Here is a 20741-nt window from a genome sequence, read left to right as displayed (position 1 = left end):
TGGAGCTACTGTACACTTAACGCAAGACAGCAGAAAATCACAACACGGGATGTCTCATTTCGGAAACGTGCTCCAGCTGCCGGAAATTGGCTGCAATATCCAATACAAAACAGTTGAGACGGTGTGACCCTAGACAGATCATATAAAGGGCACTGACTTATTTTTCCATAAGCTCACTTTTCAACAAATCTAGGCTCTAATCAGTGTCCTGTATCGCAGAAATGCCTCTGGTGCTAAGTCAGCAAACATCATGCTCTACTGACCACAACCTGCCTCTGTTGTTATTACCTCTCAGACCAGGGAGACCTCTTGTGCTCTGGCAGGCTAGATAAGGTCTCCATTCAGCACTGAAGAGGAGCACTCTTCCATGCTCCCTAATTTATGATATTTTCAAAAATATTATTGAAAATGCTAAGCTACAATTACACAGCTAAAATACCTACAGTAATACAATACGACATGCGGATCCAGTATTCAATGGCAATCAGTACAAAGTGTCATGCTTCTGCGCTCTGTAGCGTGTCAGTTTGTCAGATGCACGTCAATAAGTTTTTCACAAAATTTGTTTATACTAAAAATACTAACAATACTAACAAAAATAGAGATGGGCAGAGAGAATGTGAATGTTAATGTTCAAGAATGTTAAGAGAGAGGGTGTCCAGTCCTTGTCCTGTAAGGGTCAATGTGTCTGCAGGGTGTCCAGTTCTGGTGCTGGAGGGTCAGTGTGGCTGCAGGGTGTCCAGTCCTGGATGTTTATGGGTCAGTGTGTCTTCAGAAGGGTCCAGTTCTGGTCTTGGAGGGTCAGTGTGTCTACAGGGGTGTCCAGTCCTGGTCCAGTCAGTGTGTCTGTTGGTTTTCTAGGTCTCTATAAAGCAACAGCAGCTGAAGAGCTGGGAGAAGCTGGTAAATTGGTCAAATAACTAGCTGGTTTAGCTTGCTGAGATTTGAGTTGGAATGAAAACCAGTAGGCACTCCAGCCCTGGCTCTCCTAGATCAGGATTGTGATCCCTGAGGAAAAAGAGTATGTAATTTGTATATCATTTGAGGAACATTGCGTATAAGCTTACAGCTTCCACGTGTCCATTGGTTTAAAACATTGGAAAAGTAAAAAGTAACTATGACTATAAAGTTCAAGATCCCCTTAAATTTGAACTGTAAGGTCAACTAAAGGTCAGGACTTTATGTTCATTCAGTAAAAGGAGGAGCAGTCATTTGTATAATCGAAAGATTCGAATTTTCATACTGATTTAAAGGATCTAGACAACCAAGGCACGCCGGAAGGAAACCTAACTTCACTTTAAAGTAAGATGGAAAACTAAATATGTTACATTTCAAACGTTTGAACTGCCACTCAAAGAGAGACCGAGGTTGCAGTTGCAGTTTTTGCGCAGTCGAGGATGTTGTAAAAATGTACTTCCACAGTACTATCATGGCCTATTTCAAACATGTGGTGGAACAGTGTTTACCATTGCTGCCTTGCAGCACTGGGGCCCTGGGTTCCATTCCTTGAGTGCTGTCTGTGTGGAGATTGTATGTTCTCCCTGTGTGGTTACTCTCTGGCTGTGGTCATGTCCTGTGGTTGCCACCCCCACAGTCCAAAGTCACACTGGTCGTTTATTTGGCCTCTGGGAAAACTGGCCTTGGTGTGAGTGTTTGCGTCTGTGTGTGTGCCCTGCAATGGACTGGCGTCCTGTCCAAGATGTATCCTGCCTTGCGCCCACTGCTTCCCAGTTATACGCTCTGGCTCCCTCAGGACCCTGTTTTGGAAGGAGTGTCTCCATCACACAGCTTAACAAGCAGATGAAGAGTTAATACTGTTACGGGCACCGCCGGACCTCGTTAATTACCAATCAGCATCAGTATTTGAGAATATAATTTGTCATTTAACAAGACACTCCAATATGAACATGGCTTCTGAAAAGATTTCTTGTGGCTAATTTTTACATACTGTAGAGTGCTTAGAAACCTAACAAGTCTCCCACAGATCTGATGAGCTGGCGATGTGCAGAATTCCCCCGGTGTGCTTACCCTCTTAACCTCACATTTGAGAAGTGTGGTAGCATAAAAAGAGGATGTACATACAGTACATCCCTCGTGGCCTGCCCCCCCTCCCCTTCCAGTACAGCTGTGTGTCAGACGAGCATATTAACTGGTACAGTCACTAAACAGTGACGTGGTTTCCATTATAAAATAGAAATGCAACGAAAATGTAAAAGCCTCAGCCCTGAAACTTGTGATTTTTCATCAAAAAAAGGGAACAAGGCTAGCAGTTTGTATAAGATGGCATGCTGTGTTTTTTTTTTACCATTTCTTATGGGAAATGTGTTCGCGTGGTGAGACTGGTTTAGATTCTGTTGCTTCGACTGACTGCGCTGACCCTTGAAGGTTCTAAGAAGAAGGAAGCCAGTCGTTTTGACGTTGTCTTTCCTTTTTAGGTATAGGAGGAAATGAATGAATGACAAATGTTTGACTTCATTAATCCAATCAACACTAACCAAGCAATATAGATACGTTTATATTCCTATAATAGATATCATACCTAAGTATTATAACTATTTGTGGGAAAATTGGAAAGCATGTTCCTTTCAATCACAAAATGAAATAAAGCATTAAGCAACATCTTTTTAATTATTTGATACATTTATTACTCACAAAAATAATATATAAAATGAGCTAGTGATGATTTTTGTAAAGACATTACAGGATAAAAGCAATCGAGCAAAGAGCCATCCGCCCATTATATGAAAAAGAGAACAGGCTCAAAAATGCAATATGTGAACCCCTTTCTTAACATTTAACTCTTGCTACTATTTCCGACTGCATAGTAGCAATGCATTAAATCCGCTTCACACCTCAGGGAGCTTAAAGAGAACAGAACCGTTTCTCATTGAAAGAAACTGGATCGTTCAGAGATTCCAGGCAAGATCACAAAGCCCTTGTTAAACACATTGAGGAAACAGGTCTTTAGCAAAAGGGCACAAATAAAAGAACAGCCAAGACTGCCAGGCCTAGCACACAAGAGAACTGGATTTGAAGGCACAATCGACAGGTAGCACAGTCCCAGCTGAAGCGCTTCCAGCTTAGCTTGACGTGTGGCCTGGCATCCGGTATCTCACATGTTTCCAAAACCCTGAGTTGGGTGACATTTCTCCTTTCCATTTCAGAGGTCTTCTCTTCTGAATAACGTGTTGGAGAGTGACGGGGAGATGCTCATAGCTAACGAACTTTTCAAGCTCAATCATGATGGCCTTCATTTCCTCTTGAACCAGGGCAGTGTACAATCCAAATTTTCTATCAAACACCTCTTCAGAGGTCTCCTCTGATGCAGATCCAGGAAATAAAATGAAGATGAGCCTTCTGCTCAGCTTTATACTGGTTTCCATAATCTCAATGAGATCTGTACACAAAACGAGAAACACTGTTGTCAGAACTACATAGTTTCATGTTAGCTTAAGGAGAAAATGAAAAGAAAGATGCTAACATGCTCGATAACAACTTCAGATTTTAGGATGGAACTCTGAGGGTGAATCTGAATTATAATCCACGTAAGCAGACTGATGCACGAAAGAAATGCATCGCTGACGTCTAAGTGAATTTTATCATATAGTATCAACTGACAGCAAACAAAATCGCAGAACTACAGTAACTGAAATGTAGAAAAAAATGTGTCTTCCTGCACATGAAAGCAAAGCCTGCATTCCTGCTCAGGGCTGATCATCCTCTGGGCTGATAGCTGGGAAATGTTCTGCCACACTTCCTGGTTCACATGTCTTCTGTCCTGTTGTTGAAGGACAAGACAGCAGTTGGGGAATTAATACCCCATCACCACTTAAGATGTTCTGTGGGCCACAGAGGTTGTAGATGCCAACATATTAGCCCAGCGTGGTCCCTGGCCATGTAAATCATTTTCATGATCATGGTGGGCTGCAGTCCTCCTGTTAATGCAGGGTGCAAGAGCACCGCCAGTCCAGAAAGCATGGCAGCCTTGTCTGGACCACATTCCCCAGAAGCCTTTGCAGAATGAGCTGCTGCCACCCTAGTCACCTGACCGTGTGACCCTTTAAAAAGCAGGAAGCCGAGGCTGTCTGTGTCCAGTGGTCAATTAATCTGCCACCTGGGGGGCAGGGGGCAGGGGGCAGGGGGCAGGGGGCAGGGGGCAGGGGGCAGGGGGCAGGGGGCAGGGGGCAGGGGGCAGATACTGTGTGCAACTGTCACCGAAGGGAGAAAGACTCACCATGGAACTGGGGTCCTGGAGAACTCACGAGTCCAGTGAAACTGAATTTTGAGATTTTTTTTGTGGGGGAGAGTGTTTTTGGATATCTGGGAGAGAGACTGGGTAGTCTTTGTGAGAGTGTGTGATCTCCTGTCACAGCCTGAGGAACAGTGAGTCTGTCTCCCAATAATGCTCAATATGTTTAAAGTATATGTAAATATTTCATGATATGTCTTTGTTGTAAATGTCTGTAATATATCTGTAGATTTTATTTTATTTATTTTTTAGTTCTGCTTTGTTTTGTTTCATGTTAATTTTATTTTTATCTGCTTTGGCAACACTGATTGTACCCAATCGGTCATGCTGATAAAGCCTTGAATTGAATTGACTCAGTTTCATGAAGAGTCTCAGAGGGAGACTTTAGTGTTGTGGGTTGTTTGTTTAGAAGCTGGTAAGCAGTTTAGCTGCCTGGCATGATAAACAGAAACTGTAGAAGTCTAAACAGGAGCTCAAAAAGGAGCTGAGGCCTTTTGTGTTTGGTGGGTTTCTGATTTCCCTCACTGTAAATAAAGAGCACTGTTTTTTTTTTTACCTAACACCTATGTGCCAGTGTCTCTTGTCCTGGACCTGCCTATGTTAGAAGATCCCATTACAGCACGCAAAGTGGGGAAACACCCAGGGTTACTCCCTCCTGGAATGTCTTGTGCTACAGCCCCTGCAGTCTGAAAACAAGCACGCTTGAGCGCAGAATGTGACAGTCCTGGACTAGTCTGCTGATGGCTTCATTCTCATTGGCTCACACTCAACAGGCGTTGCTCAGCAGGGACATGGTTGTATATTTTCTTTGCTCGTGCATTTGTTAAAATCACATATTTTGAATGGCTATTCCAACAGATTCCTAATCAGATAATTCTGCCCTTTTTTAGACAACTCAGTAACCAGCCGGTGAGCACATGGATTGTAACGAGATTACATGACTTGAGCTCAGTATTTTGTTATCCTGGGGGAATACACTACTTAATAAATAGGTGTATCTGGTGATTTTATACAATGTAAATATCATTATACCCGGGCTATTAATATACAAAACACAGACCATTGCTTTTTCATTTAATTCTTCATCAGTGTATTAAGAGCTGATTTTCAAAAATACTGATGGTGTCAGGGAACAACAAAGAATTTAAGCAAGTGAAGAAATATCGCATAGAAATGTCATATTTTAATTATATTATAATAGGTTACCTTGGCCAGGTAAATCATCTCTTCCATAAATAAAAAGTTTATAGCCACACTTCGTTTCCAGAATTTTAGGCATAACCACGTTGACGAAACTGTAGATCTTCTCTTCTGACGATTTTTGAAGGTTGTGTCTTGGATAAACAACATATGCATCGTACACCTTTCCGTCTGAAACAGTCAAGATACATCTACCTCATTTCCTGGACACATCGAGACATCACGAACAACCGCAGGTATTTATCAAAGACCCTGATGACCAGATCTCGTTTCCTTAAAAAATGTAGGACGCAAGCACAGGAATAAAAATATAAAATTCTGCGGAAGTTATAAAAGTTGCGTAGTATATGTTAACAAACGAGAAGGCCAGCTGTGATATTTAATCAGCAGTTTGTAAGAATCCAAAACAATATGTTTAAAATCTGGATCGCTGGAGACTGATGGCGTGTCTAGTATAAGAGAGTCATCTTGTGGTCAGACGTAGTAATTGCATGCGCCACAAAAAAAACCAGCATTAACAATACAATGGTATTAACGAGACTCTCCAAAGTGCTGGATATGGCCCTTTTCATTACAAAGGATCCCAAAAGGATTTGTAAGTATCAGGGGACGAAATTCATCCACTTCTGAAGTGCAGCACCCTATTCACAGTACAGTACTCCATAAACTGACACACAACAAGCCCTATTTCTGCAATCATTACAGGAAAAAGAGATCAATGTGTGTGGTGTTCACTTCCTTGCCATTTAAGCAGAAAGATCATGATTTTTCCAGAACAATCCGGTCTTCACTATATCGTTAAATAAACTGGAACGTATATTTCCAGTTCTGAGCTATCTGAGCTAAAGGTTGGAATAGATGCTGCTCAGGGCAGTGGCTCTGTGACTCAGGATCTGTGGCTGGGAGGTTGCCGGTTCGTATCCCACGGCCGGCAGAGGAATCCTACTCCATTGGGCCCCTGAGCAAGGCCCTTAACCCCAGCTGCTCCAGGGGCGCCGTATAAATGGCTGACCCTGTGCTCTGACCCCCAGCTTCTCTCCCTGTCTGTGTGTCTCATGGAGAGCAAGCTGGGGTATGGGAAAAGACAAATTCCTAATGCAAGAACTTGTATATGGACAATAAAGTGATCTATTGCTTTGAGGTAATGTAGTCAGAGAGGTGTGCAAAGCATTGTTCAGTACATTCAACTTTTTCAATGCTACTGGAACGGTTCCACAGGTTGCACAAGACAAATGTTTTATGGGATTTTAAAAAAATAGGAAGTATAAAAATGTATGTTTGACCCCACACCGATCCAGAGGCATCAGCCTGATATGCAGTCTGCCTACAACTGGCACCTTATTAGATTTGCCTGCAGTACTTACAGTACTACTTCTGTTTCACACTCCTTGATAATTACATTTGCAAACTACGTTAAGAACTGTTTTGCCGTACGGCAGGCAATTTTGCATCCACCAGTTACCCGCACGGACGCCAGGAGACAGAGATAATTAAACAGACTGTAATATCAAGATTTTGCCGATCGTGTTCCACCCTCGATAAAACCTCTTTTAAAATGACAGGCTAGAGATAGCTGGCAAAGAAATGTAAGGTTGAATGTGCTGTAATTCAACACTTACCTCTGTGAGCGCAGTAAGGTTTGAGCAAATCCCGGTAGATTAGCACAAAGTCAATCATATAATACTTGACCGCCACGTACATCAGGAGAAGGACTAGCAAGACAGGCAGGCTTATCGCAAAGCTTCTATAGATTGTTGCTGTATTAACAAGCAATGAGAAGAAGTTAAGAATTCAGAGAGATCTGTACAAAAGAAAATGTGCTAATTGCAGAAAAAGACTTCCTAGAATGAAATTCTGTGAGTGGCAACAAATGTAATGTATAACTTACACATTTCATTTTGGAAGTATGTTTATGATAGACAGGTTAGAAAATGCTAAGATTTGGAGAAAATTTCCCACCACCCTTAAATATGCCCAGTTTCCTGTTTTTATTAACAAAATGAACTCAAGACCCCAGAAAGAGGAACAAAAAATGTAAAATGCAAGACAGGCAGCAAAAGTAAAGGAGCTATTTTTTCTTCTGGCCTTGTTGTGTCATGGAGTTATTCTGGTGATCTGGCCTCCACCGTAGCACAGTGAGTTTTATATGTCCGATGTTTTAAAACGTCAGAGAGACCACTTACGCTGGGGCTGAATGAAGACAAAACCTTCAAACCACTTAATACTGTTCATTGCAGTGCACTTGAACTCTGAGTGGAAGTCCTGCTGAGAAACACGGGCGATGGAGAGAGTGGCCTTGTACAGGGTCTGATTGTTCTCTGTGTATCTGGAAAAAACAATCAGACAATAATACAAGTAATGCTTCCTGTTTGGGAAATATAGGACAAAAACGTTGTTTTGCCCTTGGGCAAAGTTAGATTGACAATCTAACTTTCAGTCAATGATTGACTAAAACAATCCTCGCAGTTTGTCATTAGTTCTCCATCCATGTGGCGTATCTGCTGCTAACACATCCTTTGAGCTTCCTGTTCAAAACTGTATAACAATTCTGTTCATATCATATAAAACATTTCCCTTTCATTTAACATCTGCATAGGAGTACAAACGAGGACTGTAATACTTACTATAAATGAATGCATTAGAATTATAAAGGTTACATATTTGAAAGGAACAACAGAGGTGCTTCTTTAAAAAAAATAAAAATAATAATTTTCATTTTTTTTGTGCAATCAATTTTCCTTTAAATCTGTAACTAAACATCCAAGACGTTAGCTTTGTCTTAATATCTTAAATTTGTATGTCATATAAATTTTGTTGTGGTCTCTCTTCTGACATAAACAGGAGCCAGGGAGCCAGGGAAATGGCTTGGTGTTTCCTCTTTCCATACACCTTTCATTCACCCCCCTGGGGCTCCACCACCTTGTCACGTTCTGCGAGTATCCGTTCGAAAATCTCACAGACGTCCCGTTCTTTTCCCACCATACTGAGCAAGTGTCTTCCACATCGAAACCGAAGAAGACTATACATTCAATTTTTTGGGGGGAACCTACAAAAAAAAAATTTCTTCAGAGTATTTCTGCACGTAATTCTGCCACACACAATTGGGGACAGCAACTATAGTGTTCCAGTCTTCCAAAGTATATCTGGGTTGCATGCAGTAGGGTGAAACTTAGTTCTAGTGCTTTTTTTCATTAGTGGATAAATCGCTTGATAAGCAATAAAAGTTCTTTCTTTGTTTAGAATACAGATGTTACAGGCATTTAGGGGCTGGTGACTCACTGCAATACACTGATACTAGGGCAGGTGATGCAGTCTGCTCCTTTAGCCTTCTGTCAGTCCTGCTCTGATAATGGATAGCTGTTAAGTGGAGGAGAAAGGTCCTTACCAGGCTCAGCTATCACAGTGTTGTTGGCTGGATACTGGATCACTGGGGCATGCAGCGCTGAGGGAACTGCACAAGAAGAGAGCAAAAGGCATTTTAAAGGCTCCGGCAACTGCATTAGTCCGGGGCCAGGAAAATAAACAGCTGCACGCAAGGTGAAATCTGCCCTCCACAAACGATTGGAAAAATTTGTGGTGGTTTTTTTTTTTCCCTCACTTAATCGATTAACAGCCACTGCAACCCAAACCCAGAATCAAATTCTCATGATGCACAATAAAGAGAAAAAAACCAACATTTGACATCTCTGAGATCCCTTACATGGCAGCTGGATGAGATTCTTCTATCAGTAACCTACCAATAAAAAAATTTAAAAAGCAAGTCTCCACAGTCCCCTCTCATCTGTAATCTGCTTAGTCCAGCAGAAAACGGAGATAATCGTTTCTTACGCACCTGGACTTTCACCTGGCCTGAGTAGTACCTGTCGAGGTCTTGGTAGCCCAGCCTGCCCAAAAGCACATCTGGCTGCTGTTCTTACTCAGCCTGACAGTGGATTCTGCTCTAAACATACGTGTCTATTGCTGGGTTCTTTTAGAATTTTCCTAGAACTTTTTGATTGTTGGCTCTGAATCAGGAATGAGGAAAATAGGACATGGCTTTTAAGCAGAATTGTCCCAAAATAATATCTTTGAACATGATTAAATCTGCTTCAGAGCAATAGCCCATCCAGTACAAGTGTAGCTTCATAAAAGTAACACAGTACATATCACACAGACTCTACAGAACATCTTCCATTTACAATCTATCATTTAAAGAAGTGTGGCTTTGCATTTTGCTTTCTTACCTTCAACTTCTAGTTGGAAGGATCTTGAGAAATTGAACACCTTCCCGTTATGCTCCCAGATGCACTTACACGTGTAGATTCCATTATCGCCCGGGTTTGTATCAAATATATACACATGGTCTTCTGTAGCATTTGGAAGAACCTGAAAATCCTAATTTGTGAACAGAAAGTAAAAAAAGCTGGTGAACACACGACATGAACTACGTGCCAAAGTGAAGCTCTTCTGGAAAATGTGTGCACTGCTACCAACAGCTCAGAAAAGAGAATGTGACACTCTAGGGTCAGGAAACAGACTACAGTATCTCTGATTCTTTTTTAAATTTAGAAACAACTCAGACAACTGCAGATTTGCATGCAGGTATATTCTAGGAATCAGAGTGTAAAATTCTCATTAAGTGGGTCGGGAGCAGAAACAGTCTCACATATCGGGGAAATCGAGGCCTTACCTACCTAAACTGCCAGCCATAAAAGGCAACTTTGACAAATGAAAAAAGGACATCCTGCCCACGTGGGTGGAGACAGAGGAACTGCCTGTATCAAAGCGTCCCGATGTCCAGGGCCGTCACTTTTGACTTGCGGGCCCTGAAAGTAGTTGAACTGTTGTGGAACCAGCGCCGGGAGCTAAGGTGACACCTGCAGGACCCCCTGCTTCTGCAAGGGCTCCGAGCACCCTCGGCGATGTTAGCCAGACAGCGGACACCCCCGCCTCACCCAGAGGAGCCCTACCCTGCCCTGTCTAGATCTGTACGTCGCTACCTCGTCAGGTATTCTCCGTTCGCACACATCTCCCGGGGAGGAGGAGGAGCCAGGGCAGTGAAGTAGAGCTTGTGCCCAAAAAGGGAAATGAACCAGAGGGAAAAAAAACAAAAAATCTGCGCCACGTGGTAAAGACTTTGAAAAAAAGGGAAGGGGGACGCTACAATATCGGAGCGCCCTCCCCTTGCGTGGGCAGCAGTGTAAGAAGAGAGGCAGGAGACTGGAACTGCACCTCTCTGGTTCTAGTGCCCTTTTCTGGTACATTCACAGGAGAGGCAGGTAGGAGGGCAGAGAACTGAGAGAATAACGGCTCATCTTGGGGGTTTGGCATGAGAGAGGGGGTCCCCTTATTTATAGAGAGAGGGGGAATGAGTCTGCAAAATTTGGACAGTCAAGCTCAGCCCAGGGGGCAGGACGCTACAGAGTATCTACAGCAGTCTTGTGGCCACCAGTGTATTAATAATACCTGAATGATCATGCCAGTGTAACAAGTAATCATTTCTGATGAGCTCAATCAAAATGCATGTTCTGGTTTGCTCTGTTGCTGGAATTCTATCTAAAAAACATGTTTCTACCCTTGAATTCAGATTGTTCTTGTTCTCTTCCTACCCTGAGCCTTCTCTGTTCAAGTAGGAGTCTTTTTTCCCATTAATTAGTGTAAATAAAATATAGCAATAAATGCAACACATCAATAAATGCTATTTAAAACAGCACAAACAGAAGAGATTAAAATCATCTAGTAACAGCTGAAGGAATTAAAAGACCATCAACATACAGTATCTAGAATTCTAAATCTAATAATAAATTATAATTATTACAATTATATGACACAATTAGTCAGGGTTAGTGCTCTGTCGCACCTACAGCACACCAATACCGGTTCTTGCTTAAATTGTTCTTTTTTAAATTTTAGTTTACTGTCCTTTCATGACATGTTTCCTGAATTGAGTACAGTCTAATTCTTATTGACATAAATGGCCCTGCATACATTATGTGTTATAAATGAAATTAACTAGGATGTACTTGCCTTGAACCAGGTTACAGTCGCATTGGGATACAAATCAGGACATAAGATCTTTTGATTAACTGCAGAAGTCGTGACAGGGGTGTAGAGGACAGAGGAATTGAAAGGCTTTGCTTCATAGACAGTCACCTTCCTCTCAAAATACGAACACTCATCGGTCGTATTCCTAAAACAGGACATTTACTCAGGTTTCGTTGTACGGAATTTCAGCTTGACAACACTGAACTGACATACAGTAACAACAGCCTACTTTCCAAGATGTTTTCATCAATAAGTCTCAAGGATTTAGGAAAAGAGACTTTAGGCACTGGTTTGTAACAATTAGAGAAAGATTGACATTAGTGACCTTTTTTCAATTAAGTGTGATTTTTTACGAGTTACAAGATGGCAGTATTTTGTAGCAGAACAAAAAGCTTGGAATAGGATTTGTGCATTGGCGAAATGCAAACTGAAGTACTGTACTGTATGTATTGAACTGTATGGTAGAAAGCAAATGATACGTGTAGGGAAATGCTTTCCTGCTTCTGCTGTGAAGGTTTTAACATCTAAAATGCTAATGCTTCATAGCTCAATTAAGGTCAAGAATGGACACATACTTTAATATCTACACTCATTTATTTCAGGAATGATTCTGTTGTGTTGTGTCGGCCCTCCTCTGGCAAAGCAAACCTCTATAAATTTACCAGACACAGGTGTACGTCCCAGAGTCCGTCAGGAGAACGGGCAGGAAGTACAGTATTCCCTCATGGTGGTGGATTCGCTCTGCTTCGGAAAAAGGCAGCTCCAGATTCTTATGGCTGTACCACGTGAAGGCCACCCCGCTGCTGTCATCTGCATCCACTCCCAGATAACAGAGCAAGCGCACTGCCTCCTGCTCGGTGACGAAGCTCTCCCCGCGGTCTGCGAACTCACAGCTGTCTGGAACAACAGGACACACGGCGCCATCTACAGGCTGACGATTGACTGAAGCACGCCAGCATCATCCGGACAACCACCTTGTCAGTCCAGTCTCTCGCCCTGAGTTCGTTTGTTTGGAGAAAAAAGGGGGGGGCCGGCTCTCGTGCATCCATGCAGCATTAGACCGAGAACTTTGTCTGCGCCAGATTGGAATTCATTTGGCTGCATGGCTCTGACATCGGTTGCTCTCCTGCCTTCAACAGTGGTACTTACAGTATATCTAGGCCCCCACGGCAGGATTTTAGTCTTATTGAACGATTCCCTGCTCTTCTTTTTAATTGTAATTAAAATGAATTTAATTTGAGGAAATCGGAATAATCATGCGGCTGGCACAGGAATGAGCATTGCTGCCACACAAGGCAGGGGCCCTGGGTTCACTCCCTGGAGGGATATCTGTGTGAAGCTCACATGTTCTCCCCGTGTTCGCGCGGGTTTCCACCTTCGATCCAAGTACGTCGCTGGCAGCTTCACTGGCTTATGTGTGAGCACACAGTACGTGTGTGTGTTTGTGTCTGTGTGTGAGCCCTGTGATGCACAGTGCTGGCGGTACCGTCCTGTACCCAGTACTGGTGCTCAGAGCTTATCAGGACAGGCTCCGCGCCACCACGACCCTCCACTGGACACACAGTTATGGAAAGTGATGGTGATGTGGTGAAAATGAATGTCAAATAACAGTGCTTTCCTTCACTGCAGTTCTGTGCCTTGCTGTGGTCTGCCAGTCAGTGACCAGCACTTTCTTAGACTGGGACCTTGTGCCACTTGTGCCTGGAGCTACTAACTCAGATGTTTCCCTAATCCTTTTTCAGTTCCTGTGATTGTGCTCTAACGACTAGCATTAAGAACTCTTTTTTACTTTATGCAGTAGCCCAACCTCTGGTTCCCTATCTGCAGACAGGACTAGGGAAAGTCTCATTCACATGTCACTGCCCTTAGTATCACGTTTCGCTCCATGGAATCTGAAGGATGCAAACCTAATTACATGACAGGACAGAGACATTCACAAGCACTTCTTTGTTTTTAAGCAATCACTGCAGTCCTGTAGAGATGCCCTTTCTGATTCCAGCTCAGCTTTTTTTTGTCAAATGCTCAGAAAAAGGGACAAATACCTATAACCCTATTTCTAAGAGTACATAATCTCTCAGACCCAGCTAATGACATGCTAACTGAAGAATCTACTCTCCTGTGCACAAAGTTCTCTGAGTTTTTACATGATAAAATTGATAACATCAGAGGTCAGATTGTGTCTTGCGATTCCACAACTGGAAACTGAGAAATCAATCTTGATTTCAATGGTTGCTGCTTTGTAGAGTAGACATTAATATTGTTTTTCTACAACAGCTCATTGGATGCTTTTTATTTATTTCTATTTTACTTTTTCTTCCTCTCTCATTAATAGGAATTGTTTCTTCAGCCTTCAATCTAGATGGTTTTGAGAATTTTGACTCAAAACCAGCAACACATTGAAAACCGGGCAGCCCAGATTCTAATGAAAACTATAAATTCAGAGAATATTCTTCCTTAAGCGCTTCCTGTTCCTCAGAAATTCAGAGTAAGGTTCAAAGTGCTCTAGCTTCCTTTTAAGACTTTGGGTGGATTATCTTAAGATCACAATAGCGATCACATTTAACAATTAATGATTAAAGATTACAAGTACTTGATTTTTAAACACCCCCATCCTGCCTGCTCTCTTGAGCCCTCGCCTCCGGCCCCTAGCATGTGGCACAGTCTAGCTGGCTGGGCTTTGTGCTCCTTTGCTCAGAGGCTGTGAAGTGCTCTTCCATCCCTTGTAAAAATCTTGTCAAGTTGTTTAGGTCCTGGTTAAGCACACACCTTTTTTACACTTGCTTTTCCTTCTGTGTGAAGAGCTTTTTGTTAGTGTGATTTTCTACTGAACAAGTTGTAGTGTTTGTCTCAATGTGTTGTTTGCTGTAAGGTGTTGTGTGCGTTTCTGGCGTGACAGGCAGTGTTTAAACTCAAGACGGTTATTACAAATATTGAAAACGAATCTGTTTTCTGAATGTGTCCGTGCCACTACACTCTACAGATAAGTTAAAGGATTATAAATTTGGAATTCATTTTTTAAAGTAAATAAAGTAATTTGTTTAAGTAAGCTTGCAACCACTGTTAATCAAATAAAGTAGTGATCCTACCTGCTATGTCTGATCTGCCTCTTGTTACAATCCAGGTCATAAGGAGGTGAGAAAGGAGTAAAAGATGGACCATTTTGGTTCTACGGAAATAAAAAATATTGTTTAGAAAATAAAAATAAAAACTAAAATTTCCATTTTATCTTTTTTTTTAAATACCCAACTGAATTGTGCTCCAGCAGATTCTTGTTTTGTTAAGAAAGAAATGCTGTGGAATCATAATGATTACCATTATGCAATGTTTGAAACTATATTAGAACAAAAAGTGTTTGGCTAGGGTTTATCGTCCAACCTGAAAGTGTTTGAAGAAATTCAAATATGTTCCAGGTGTACAGCTACTGAAAAAAATATTGATCAAGAAATCTTTGCAATCGAAGTTGGATGTTCTTTCCCATCAGAAATACCACAGTGATATTTATGATATTGCAATATCTGGAAATGTTTTTTTCTTTCTTCTTCCAGTAATACTAACTCTTGATTTTCAGGTTTGCAATGCAGAAATACGTTATGAAATTACAATGTTGAAGCTGGTCACTAATTAATCAAGCACTAAAAGCCACAGCATTACCCCACAGAGACAAACTGTGCCAAAAACTGACAGCTGACAAAAACTCCAGTTTGAAAAGAAAGTTCCTTCTTGAAATTCAAATAAAAACCACACTTCTATCTGAAATTCTAATTAAACGTTGTGTAATGCTCAGTCCTTTTTTAATGTTTTACATTTCTAAAGTAGTTTAGTTCTCTTTCTTCAGTAGAGAACTATGTTAAATGTTTAATATAGAATGTATATAGATAACTAATAAAATTATTGCAAGATTTCAAATAGAAAGAATATTGATGCAATCATTGTATATTTCTATGCATTAACTATATGAAATGTGAGTACTCACCTCACTGTAAGCTGAGATAAAATTAACAAATTTCACTCAGGCTTTTCCTTCTTCAGCGCCTTTCCTTGTAATCTTTAAATCAGTAGTTAGATTACAGTTTGCTTACAAGAACTTGCAGTACATCTAAATTTGCATTAATCTGCTAAAGTGATATATCAGATTAATTCTCCCCCTCAAAACAGGAACTGACAGAAAGCACGTTTGTAGGAATATCTCTTTTTTTTAGCTTACAAACCAAATACTTTGGACTGATTGCAGGATCCATACTCAAACTAAAGTTGACAGAACAGTGGAGCTGATAAAGACAGTCAAACTGCATAACTTTGGTCTTGTCAAACTTTGACAAGAAAAAAAAGGGAAAAAAAGGGTTTGTTGCATTTTTATCCTCAGCTAAGCAGTGCAGATACAGCTTAATTAAGGTCAGAGAGGTCTAGTGCATAGTTTTTGAAATCGAACTAGATCAGGTTAAGTGATGGTAACACTATAGCTTAGCAGATATCTCACAGAAAGTAAAATTCAAAAGTTTAAGGAACCAACAAAATGGTTATGCCCATTTTTTTATGACACACTTATGATAACAAAATGTTTGTACAGTAGATATAGTAGTATATACAGTAGTAGAGTATTTCCAGGGGATACTGTTATTATTTATAACAATCCAGAAGCAGCGCTAAGGATGTTATCAGATGTATGGAAACAATAATTATGATATATTACTGCGACTGTGCTGAAACCTTTGTTCCAGTTTTTGAAAGTACCACTGGTGTTTTGTTACTAACTTGTGCTTTGTTACTAACATCCCATTCTGTTGGGAATGGTGTTCCCTCCACTGACTAGAGTTTTGTGACATATCTGTGGATAACAGCAGCTCATTGTCTGACTGGAAGGTGTTACAGGAAGTGATCAGGTCAGCCCAGTCCATCACTGGAGTCCAGCTCCCCTCTACTGTGCACATGTTTACAACCCGCTGCCTCAGGAAGGCTGGGACTATCGCTAATGATACCAGTCATCCTGGTTTCTCACTTTTCTCCCTCTTCCCTCTGGGGAGCATTAAGGCATGAACTTCCAGATTCAGAGACATTTTCTTCCCACAAGCTGTCAGATTACTGAACTCTACCCCCACCACTGACTCACACATGTGTTTTTTCTCACACTGCTTGTCTGGCTTTGTTTTTACACTGTATATTATTTAACTCGTTGCTGTTGCTGCTTTTCTGTGTTTATATTTTTTGGTGATTCCTTTAATGTCTTTGTACAGGAGCACACATGCAAATAAGCATTTCATTGCACTTGTCCATATGACAATAAACTGAAGTGAACTGAACTGAAAACGATAATAAAAAGTCGTCATAAGGACCTCAGTCACACCAGATACCCATGTGTGCATCAAAGACTCAGGTCCTGTGGCAAGGTGGTAGTGCACTAAATTAAGAATAAGAACAAGAATAAGACTAATTTCTTATATCAACTATACATTATTGTTAGTATAATAACTATATAATAATCTCCTAACCATGTGGAAGATTTTATTTTCAGAATGCATTTATATGATCTATAAAAGTAAAAAAGTGCTGACAAGTCAGAAGGACAGGCATCATCAATAGCATTTAAATAAAGTTTTAATGTCATTTGTGTGAAGGACATTTCCTAGGCTCAGACAGCAGGTACAATCTTCTCAGCACCATCAGACAGCTGCGAACAAATGATACTTGGAATTGCACTTAAATCAGAAAACAGGAAGCAGTTCTTTAAACAAGGGGTTGTGGGATTTTGGAGCAAGCCGCCCAAGCAAGTTGTTGATACCGATACCCTGGGTTCTTTCAAAAAATGACTGGATGAGCTCCTCGCAACAGTTAACTTAGATCCTCATTTGTAACCTTTCTTATGGTCTCATGCAATGAGAGCCACAAAATTATTTGTTCATCCAATGGCAGGTTACAGTTTCATACACTAAATAACAAATAGATTCCAGTAATGGCTAACATATAATAAACGTAAATAATAATCATAATTTATTATATCAATTATACATATTGTTATTTGAATAGTTCTATAATAATCTCCAAAAAATGTGGAAGATTTTATTTTCTGCCTGCATTTACTGTATGTGATCTATAAAAGCAAAACTGTGCTGAAACATAGCTAAATCATCTCGAATGTACAAATAGAGGTTATTTACTGGTTATATTTTATGTCTTCACCTACAGAAGCTGTAGGCATCGTGGGACCAGGCAGCATCATTTGCGCTGATGTTGTTGCCACTTTGTCTTTTACTGAAATAAGAAGCTTCAGTATTGCTGAGGATGATTGTTGTGACTGGCTATAATTGTCACGATCATTACTCCTCCTCTTAAGGGCGCTCCAGCCCTTCCTCGTTCTGTCCCATTCCCCACACCTGTTCCTTATTCCAGCCCCTCTTTAGTTCCACCTTTAAAGCCAGACGCAGGCATTTGCCTGGGGCTTCTCATTGAATCCCGTTTCGTGAGAGCCCGGGGTCCTGCTGCGTCTGGCTCCGTTATGGTTTTAGTTTCCTGTTCCTGATTTCCTGTCTCGCCGGTCCCGACCCGGTTCTGGTTTTTAAATTACTTTCGATGGATCCCCTGGTCTCCTGTATTGGATTTCCCTTTTGGATTTATGCTTGGATTGTTTGCCCCGGACTCACTTCCCCTGGACACCTGCTCACCTCGGACACGCCCCCCTGTCTCCATCCCTACTCCTGCATGATATTTTTCCTATTGTTTCTCCACCTTCCGGATCGTGTCGTCCGCATAGGGCCCGGAAAGAACTGCTCCTGACAATAATCCTTTGGGCCCGTTCATGTATTCATAAGGACACATAAAAATGAAAGGGAGCACTTTCAGACCATACAGCCCGTTTGCTAGTTAGTAGGTCTGGTGTTACCCAGCGGTTTCTTGAAAGAAGCCAGGGTATGGACTTCGACAGCATGGCCAGGTAGCGTGTTCCACACTCTCACAACCTTGCAGATACAAAATGCCTCCTGCTCTCAGTTTTATGTGTAGTTCCTGCAGTTTCCGTCACTGCAGGTTTGATATGTTTCATTCTACATATTCTTTAAGTCTTTATTCAATCTCCTGGACGCAGAAAGCGTTTTTCAGCAGAATGTTATAGAGCGTAAACTCCAGCTTCTCTCAGACATTAGGAAACTGTAACTTCCTGGCTCCAAGTGCCTCGTTCAGTTCATTTCGTAACATGCTACGGCCCTCTTATTTCCTAAGCTTCAGATATTGATCTTAAGGTTTAGACAGTCTTCCTCAGTCTCCGGCCTTTTTCCTTGTGGCCCTTCAAACACCAGCTGTTGACGTGAATTTGTTTTTCCCCATTTTTCTTCTATTGTTTGTTTTCTCACCAATGCCTTCTGATAGGTCAGAATTGGAACCTTAACTCCAAAGAGCACCCCTCATGTCAATGCAGTCTGTGATAATGAGCTGTTTTCAATTTACAGTACATTTCATTGCTGTCTATTGTCTGTTAGTGTTTGATCTTGATCCTAGGTGTTTATTTTTTTACATGTTATTTCATATGATAGAATCACATGGTCAGCTGGAGGAGGGGCAGGTTGGCGCAGTGGTTGGCATTCTGCCTCGCTCGGAGCACTTGGTGGTCCGTATGTTCACCCGGGGTTTCCTCCGGGCGCTGCGGTTTCCTCCCACGGTCCAGAGGCATGCTGGTAGCTTAACTGGCTTTTGGGAAAACTGGCCCTGGTGCGAGAGTGTGTGTGTGTGCCCTGTGAGGGACTGGTGCACCCTGCCGTGCGCTCGTTGCTCTCTGGGATAGGCTCCGGCTCTCCCGTGACCCTGAATGGGATAAAGCGGATATAAAGTGGATCGATGCCCAACGGGAAGCTAGACTCCGGAAATATAGAAAGGGAAATACATTGCTCGTACCTCCTAATGCTGTCCTCACATACTGCTAGGTTTTCCCTCTCCGAGGAAACTGGTTTTCCTGTAATGTACAAGGCTCTGCCAGTTCACTGCCAATGTCTTTGCCTGGTCCAGACTTAGTGGAATAATAAAAGATAAGATCACTTTATTGGCCATATACAAAGATCATTTCATCTTATCATGTCATAGTAGCCCACAATGTTTGGTGAATAGCTTGAAATATAAATGTCCTACCTTTAAGACAAGTGCTATGTGTCACATGTTCTGGCCATCTCCTGCACCACACATCCAGCGACAATAATGTTATACAAACAAATAAAATACATCTTTATCGAGACTATACAATATTGTGATCTGCTCTAAGTTGTCTCTAACATAAAGGATCGTGATGTGTTTTTACATGTATCGCCCACCCCTAAAGTCAGTTTGACAAAAAATAAGAATTTCGCCTTTTATTCTATCAGCGTCAGATCTCTACTTTGTAGATGTGAGCAGCTTAAAGGGCAGGAAGGAAACTGTTACATTTTGCTTCATCACTTGCATATCTTCAACGGACATTAAGATAAAAAACATTCTCAGAATCATGGGTTTTTTCATCCAAGTAAGCAAACAAAGTGCACACTAAAAATGTTGAATTCAAAGTTTAAAAACATCTTGTCACTTACAGTGAGTAATGACATGGACTGAAAGCAGAAAGATAAGGATTTCAGTACTCAAGATTGCATTGCTAACAAGATCCTTGTTATCATGAGAGGATTAGGTGTAAGACAAGTGTGGGTTCTAGATTATAAAGGGATGCAGCAATCGTGGGAGGAAGAGTTATTTTCATGCATCTGATAATTTCTTTGAAATTATTTGTCACTTTGAAGGAGCTGAATTCTTCTTCAGTCACTTCCAGGTGAGTTTTAAGATCAGTTTCAGGGACATATTGTAGGAATGTGAAGTTCAGAGATGTTTGCAGACATTCCTTCAGAAGCTAATTTATGATATATGAATCTGTCAGCCTAAGGTGCCAGTGAGACTTTTAAGAATCCCTTTCCCCGCGACTTGGAAAACCAAACACTTTGAGCGTTTACCTATTCAGCCGGATGGAAAAAATGCCCTCCCCATAATGAAACATCTTTTCCGCATCACCCTACCAATCCTGATCAGACTTGCAGGTCCACACTGCCGTGGCCGATGCTGGCAGCCTGGTGGCACAGCTCTTGGGACCTGTGTGCCTTCTGTGTGGAGCCAGCACACTATCCCCGTGTCTGTGTGGGTTTTCTCCCATATAGACACAGGTTTACTTCCTTCACCCTAATGCATTCTTACTACATCACCTGGTGTCTCTAAACTGTCCCAGTACACCTTGTGAGGGTCTGGTGTCCTGTCCAGTGTGTACCCCAGCTGT

At 41.5% G+C, this 20741-nt stretch overlaps 1 protein-coding gene across 1 annotated transcript; it reads right to left on the bottom strand.

Moving 5' to 3' along the window:
• Positions 1-2649: 2649 nt before the first annotated feature.
• On the bottom strand, positions 2650-20697 carry LOC107079496 (interleukin-1 receptor-like 1). The gene is made up of 11 exons (XM_015364125.2): positions 19583-20697; positions 14560-14639; positions 12136-12370; positions 11456-11618; positions 9673-9823; positions 8835-8900; positions 8339-8495; positions 7633-7775; positions 7069-7206; positions 5456-5620; positions 2650-3397 (listed from the first exon to the last, which is right to left on the bottom strand). Exons 2-11 carry the CDS (start codon positions 14630-14632, stop codon positions 3081-3083), a joined length of 1608 nt encoding a protein of 535 aa, XP_015219611.2. The 5' UTR covers positions 14633-14639; positions 19583-20697; the 3' UTR covers positions 2650-3080.
• Positions 20698-20741: the final 44 nt, after the last annotated feature.

This window comes from Lepisosteus oculatus, chromosome 15 (genome assembly GCF_040954835.1).
Source record: "Lepisosteus oculatus isolate fLepOcu1 chromosome 15, fLepOcu1.hap2, whole genome shotgun sequence".
Lineage (NCBI taxonomy): Eukaryota > Metazoa > Chordata > Actinopteri > Semionotiformes > Lepisosteidae > Lepisosteus > Lepisosteus oculatus.
Note: the sequence above shows the minus strand (reverse complement) of the source record. Positions and strands in the feature narration are given on the sequence as shown.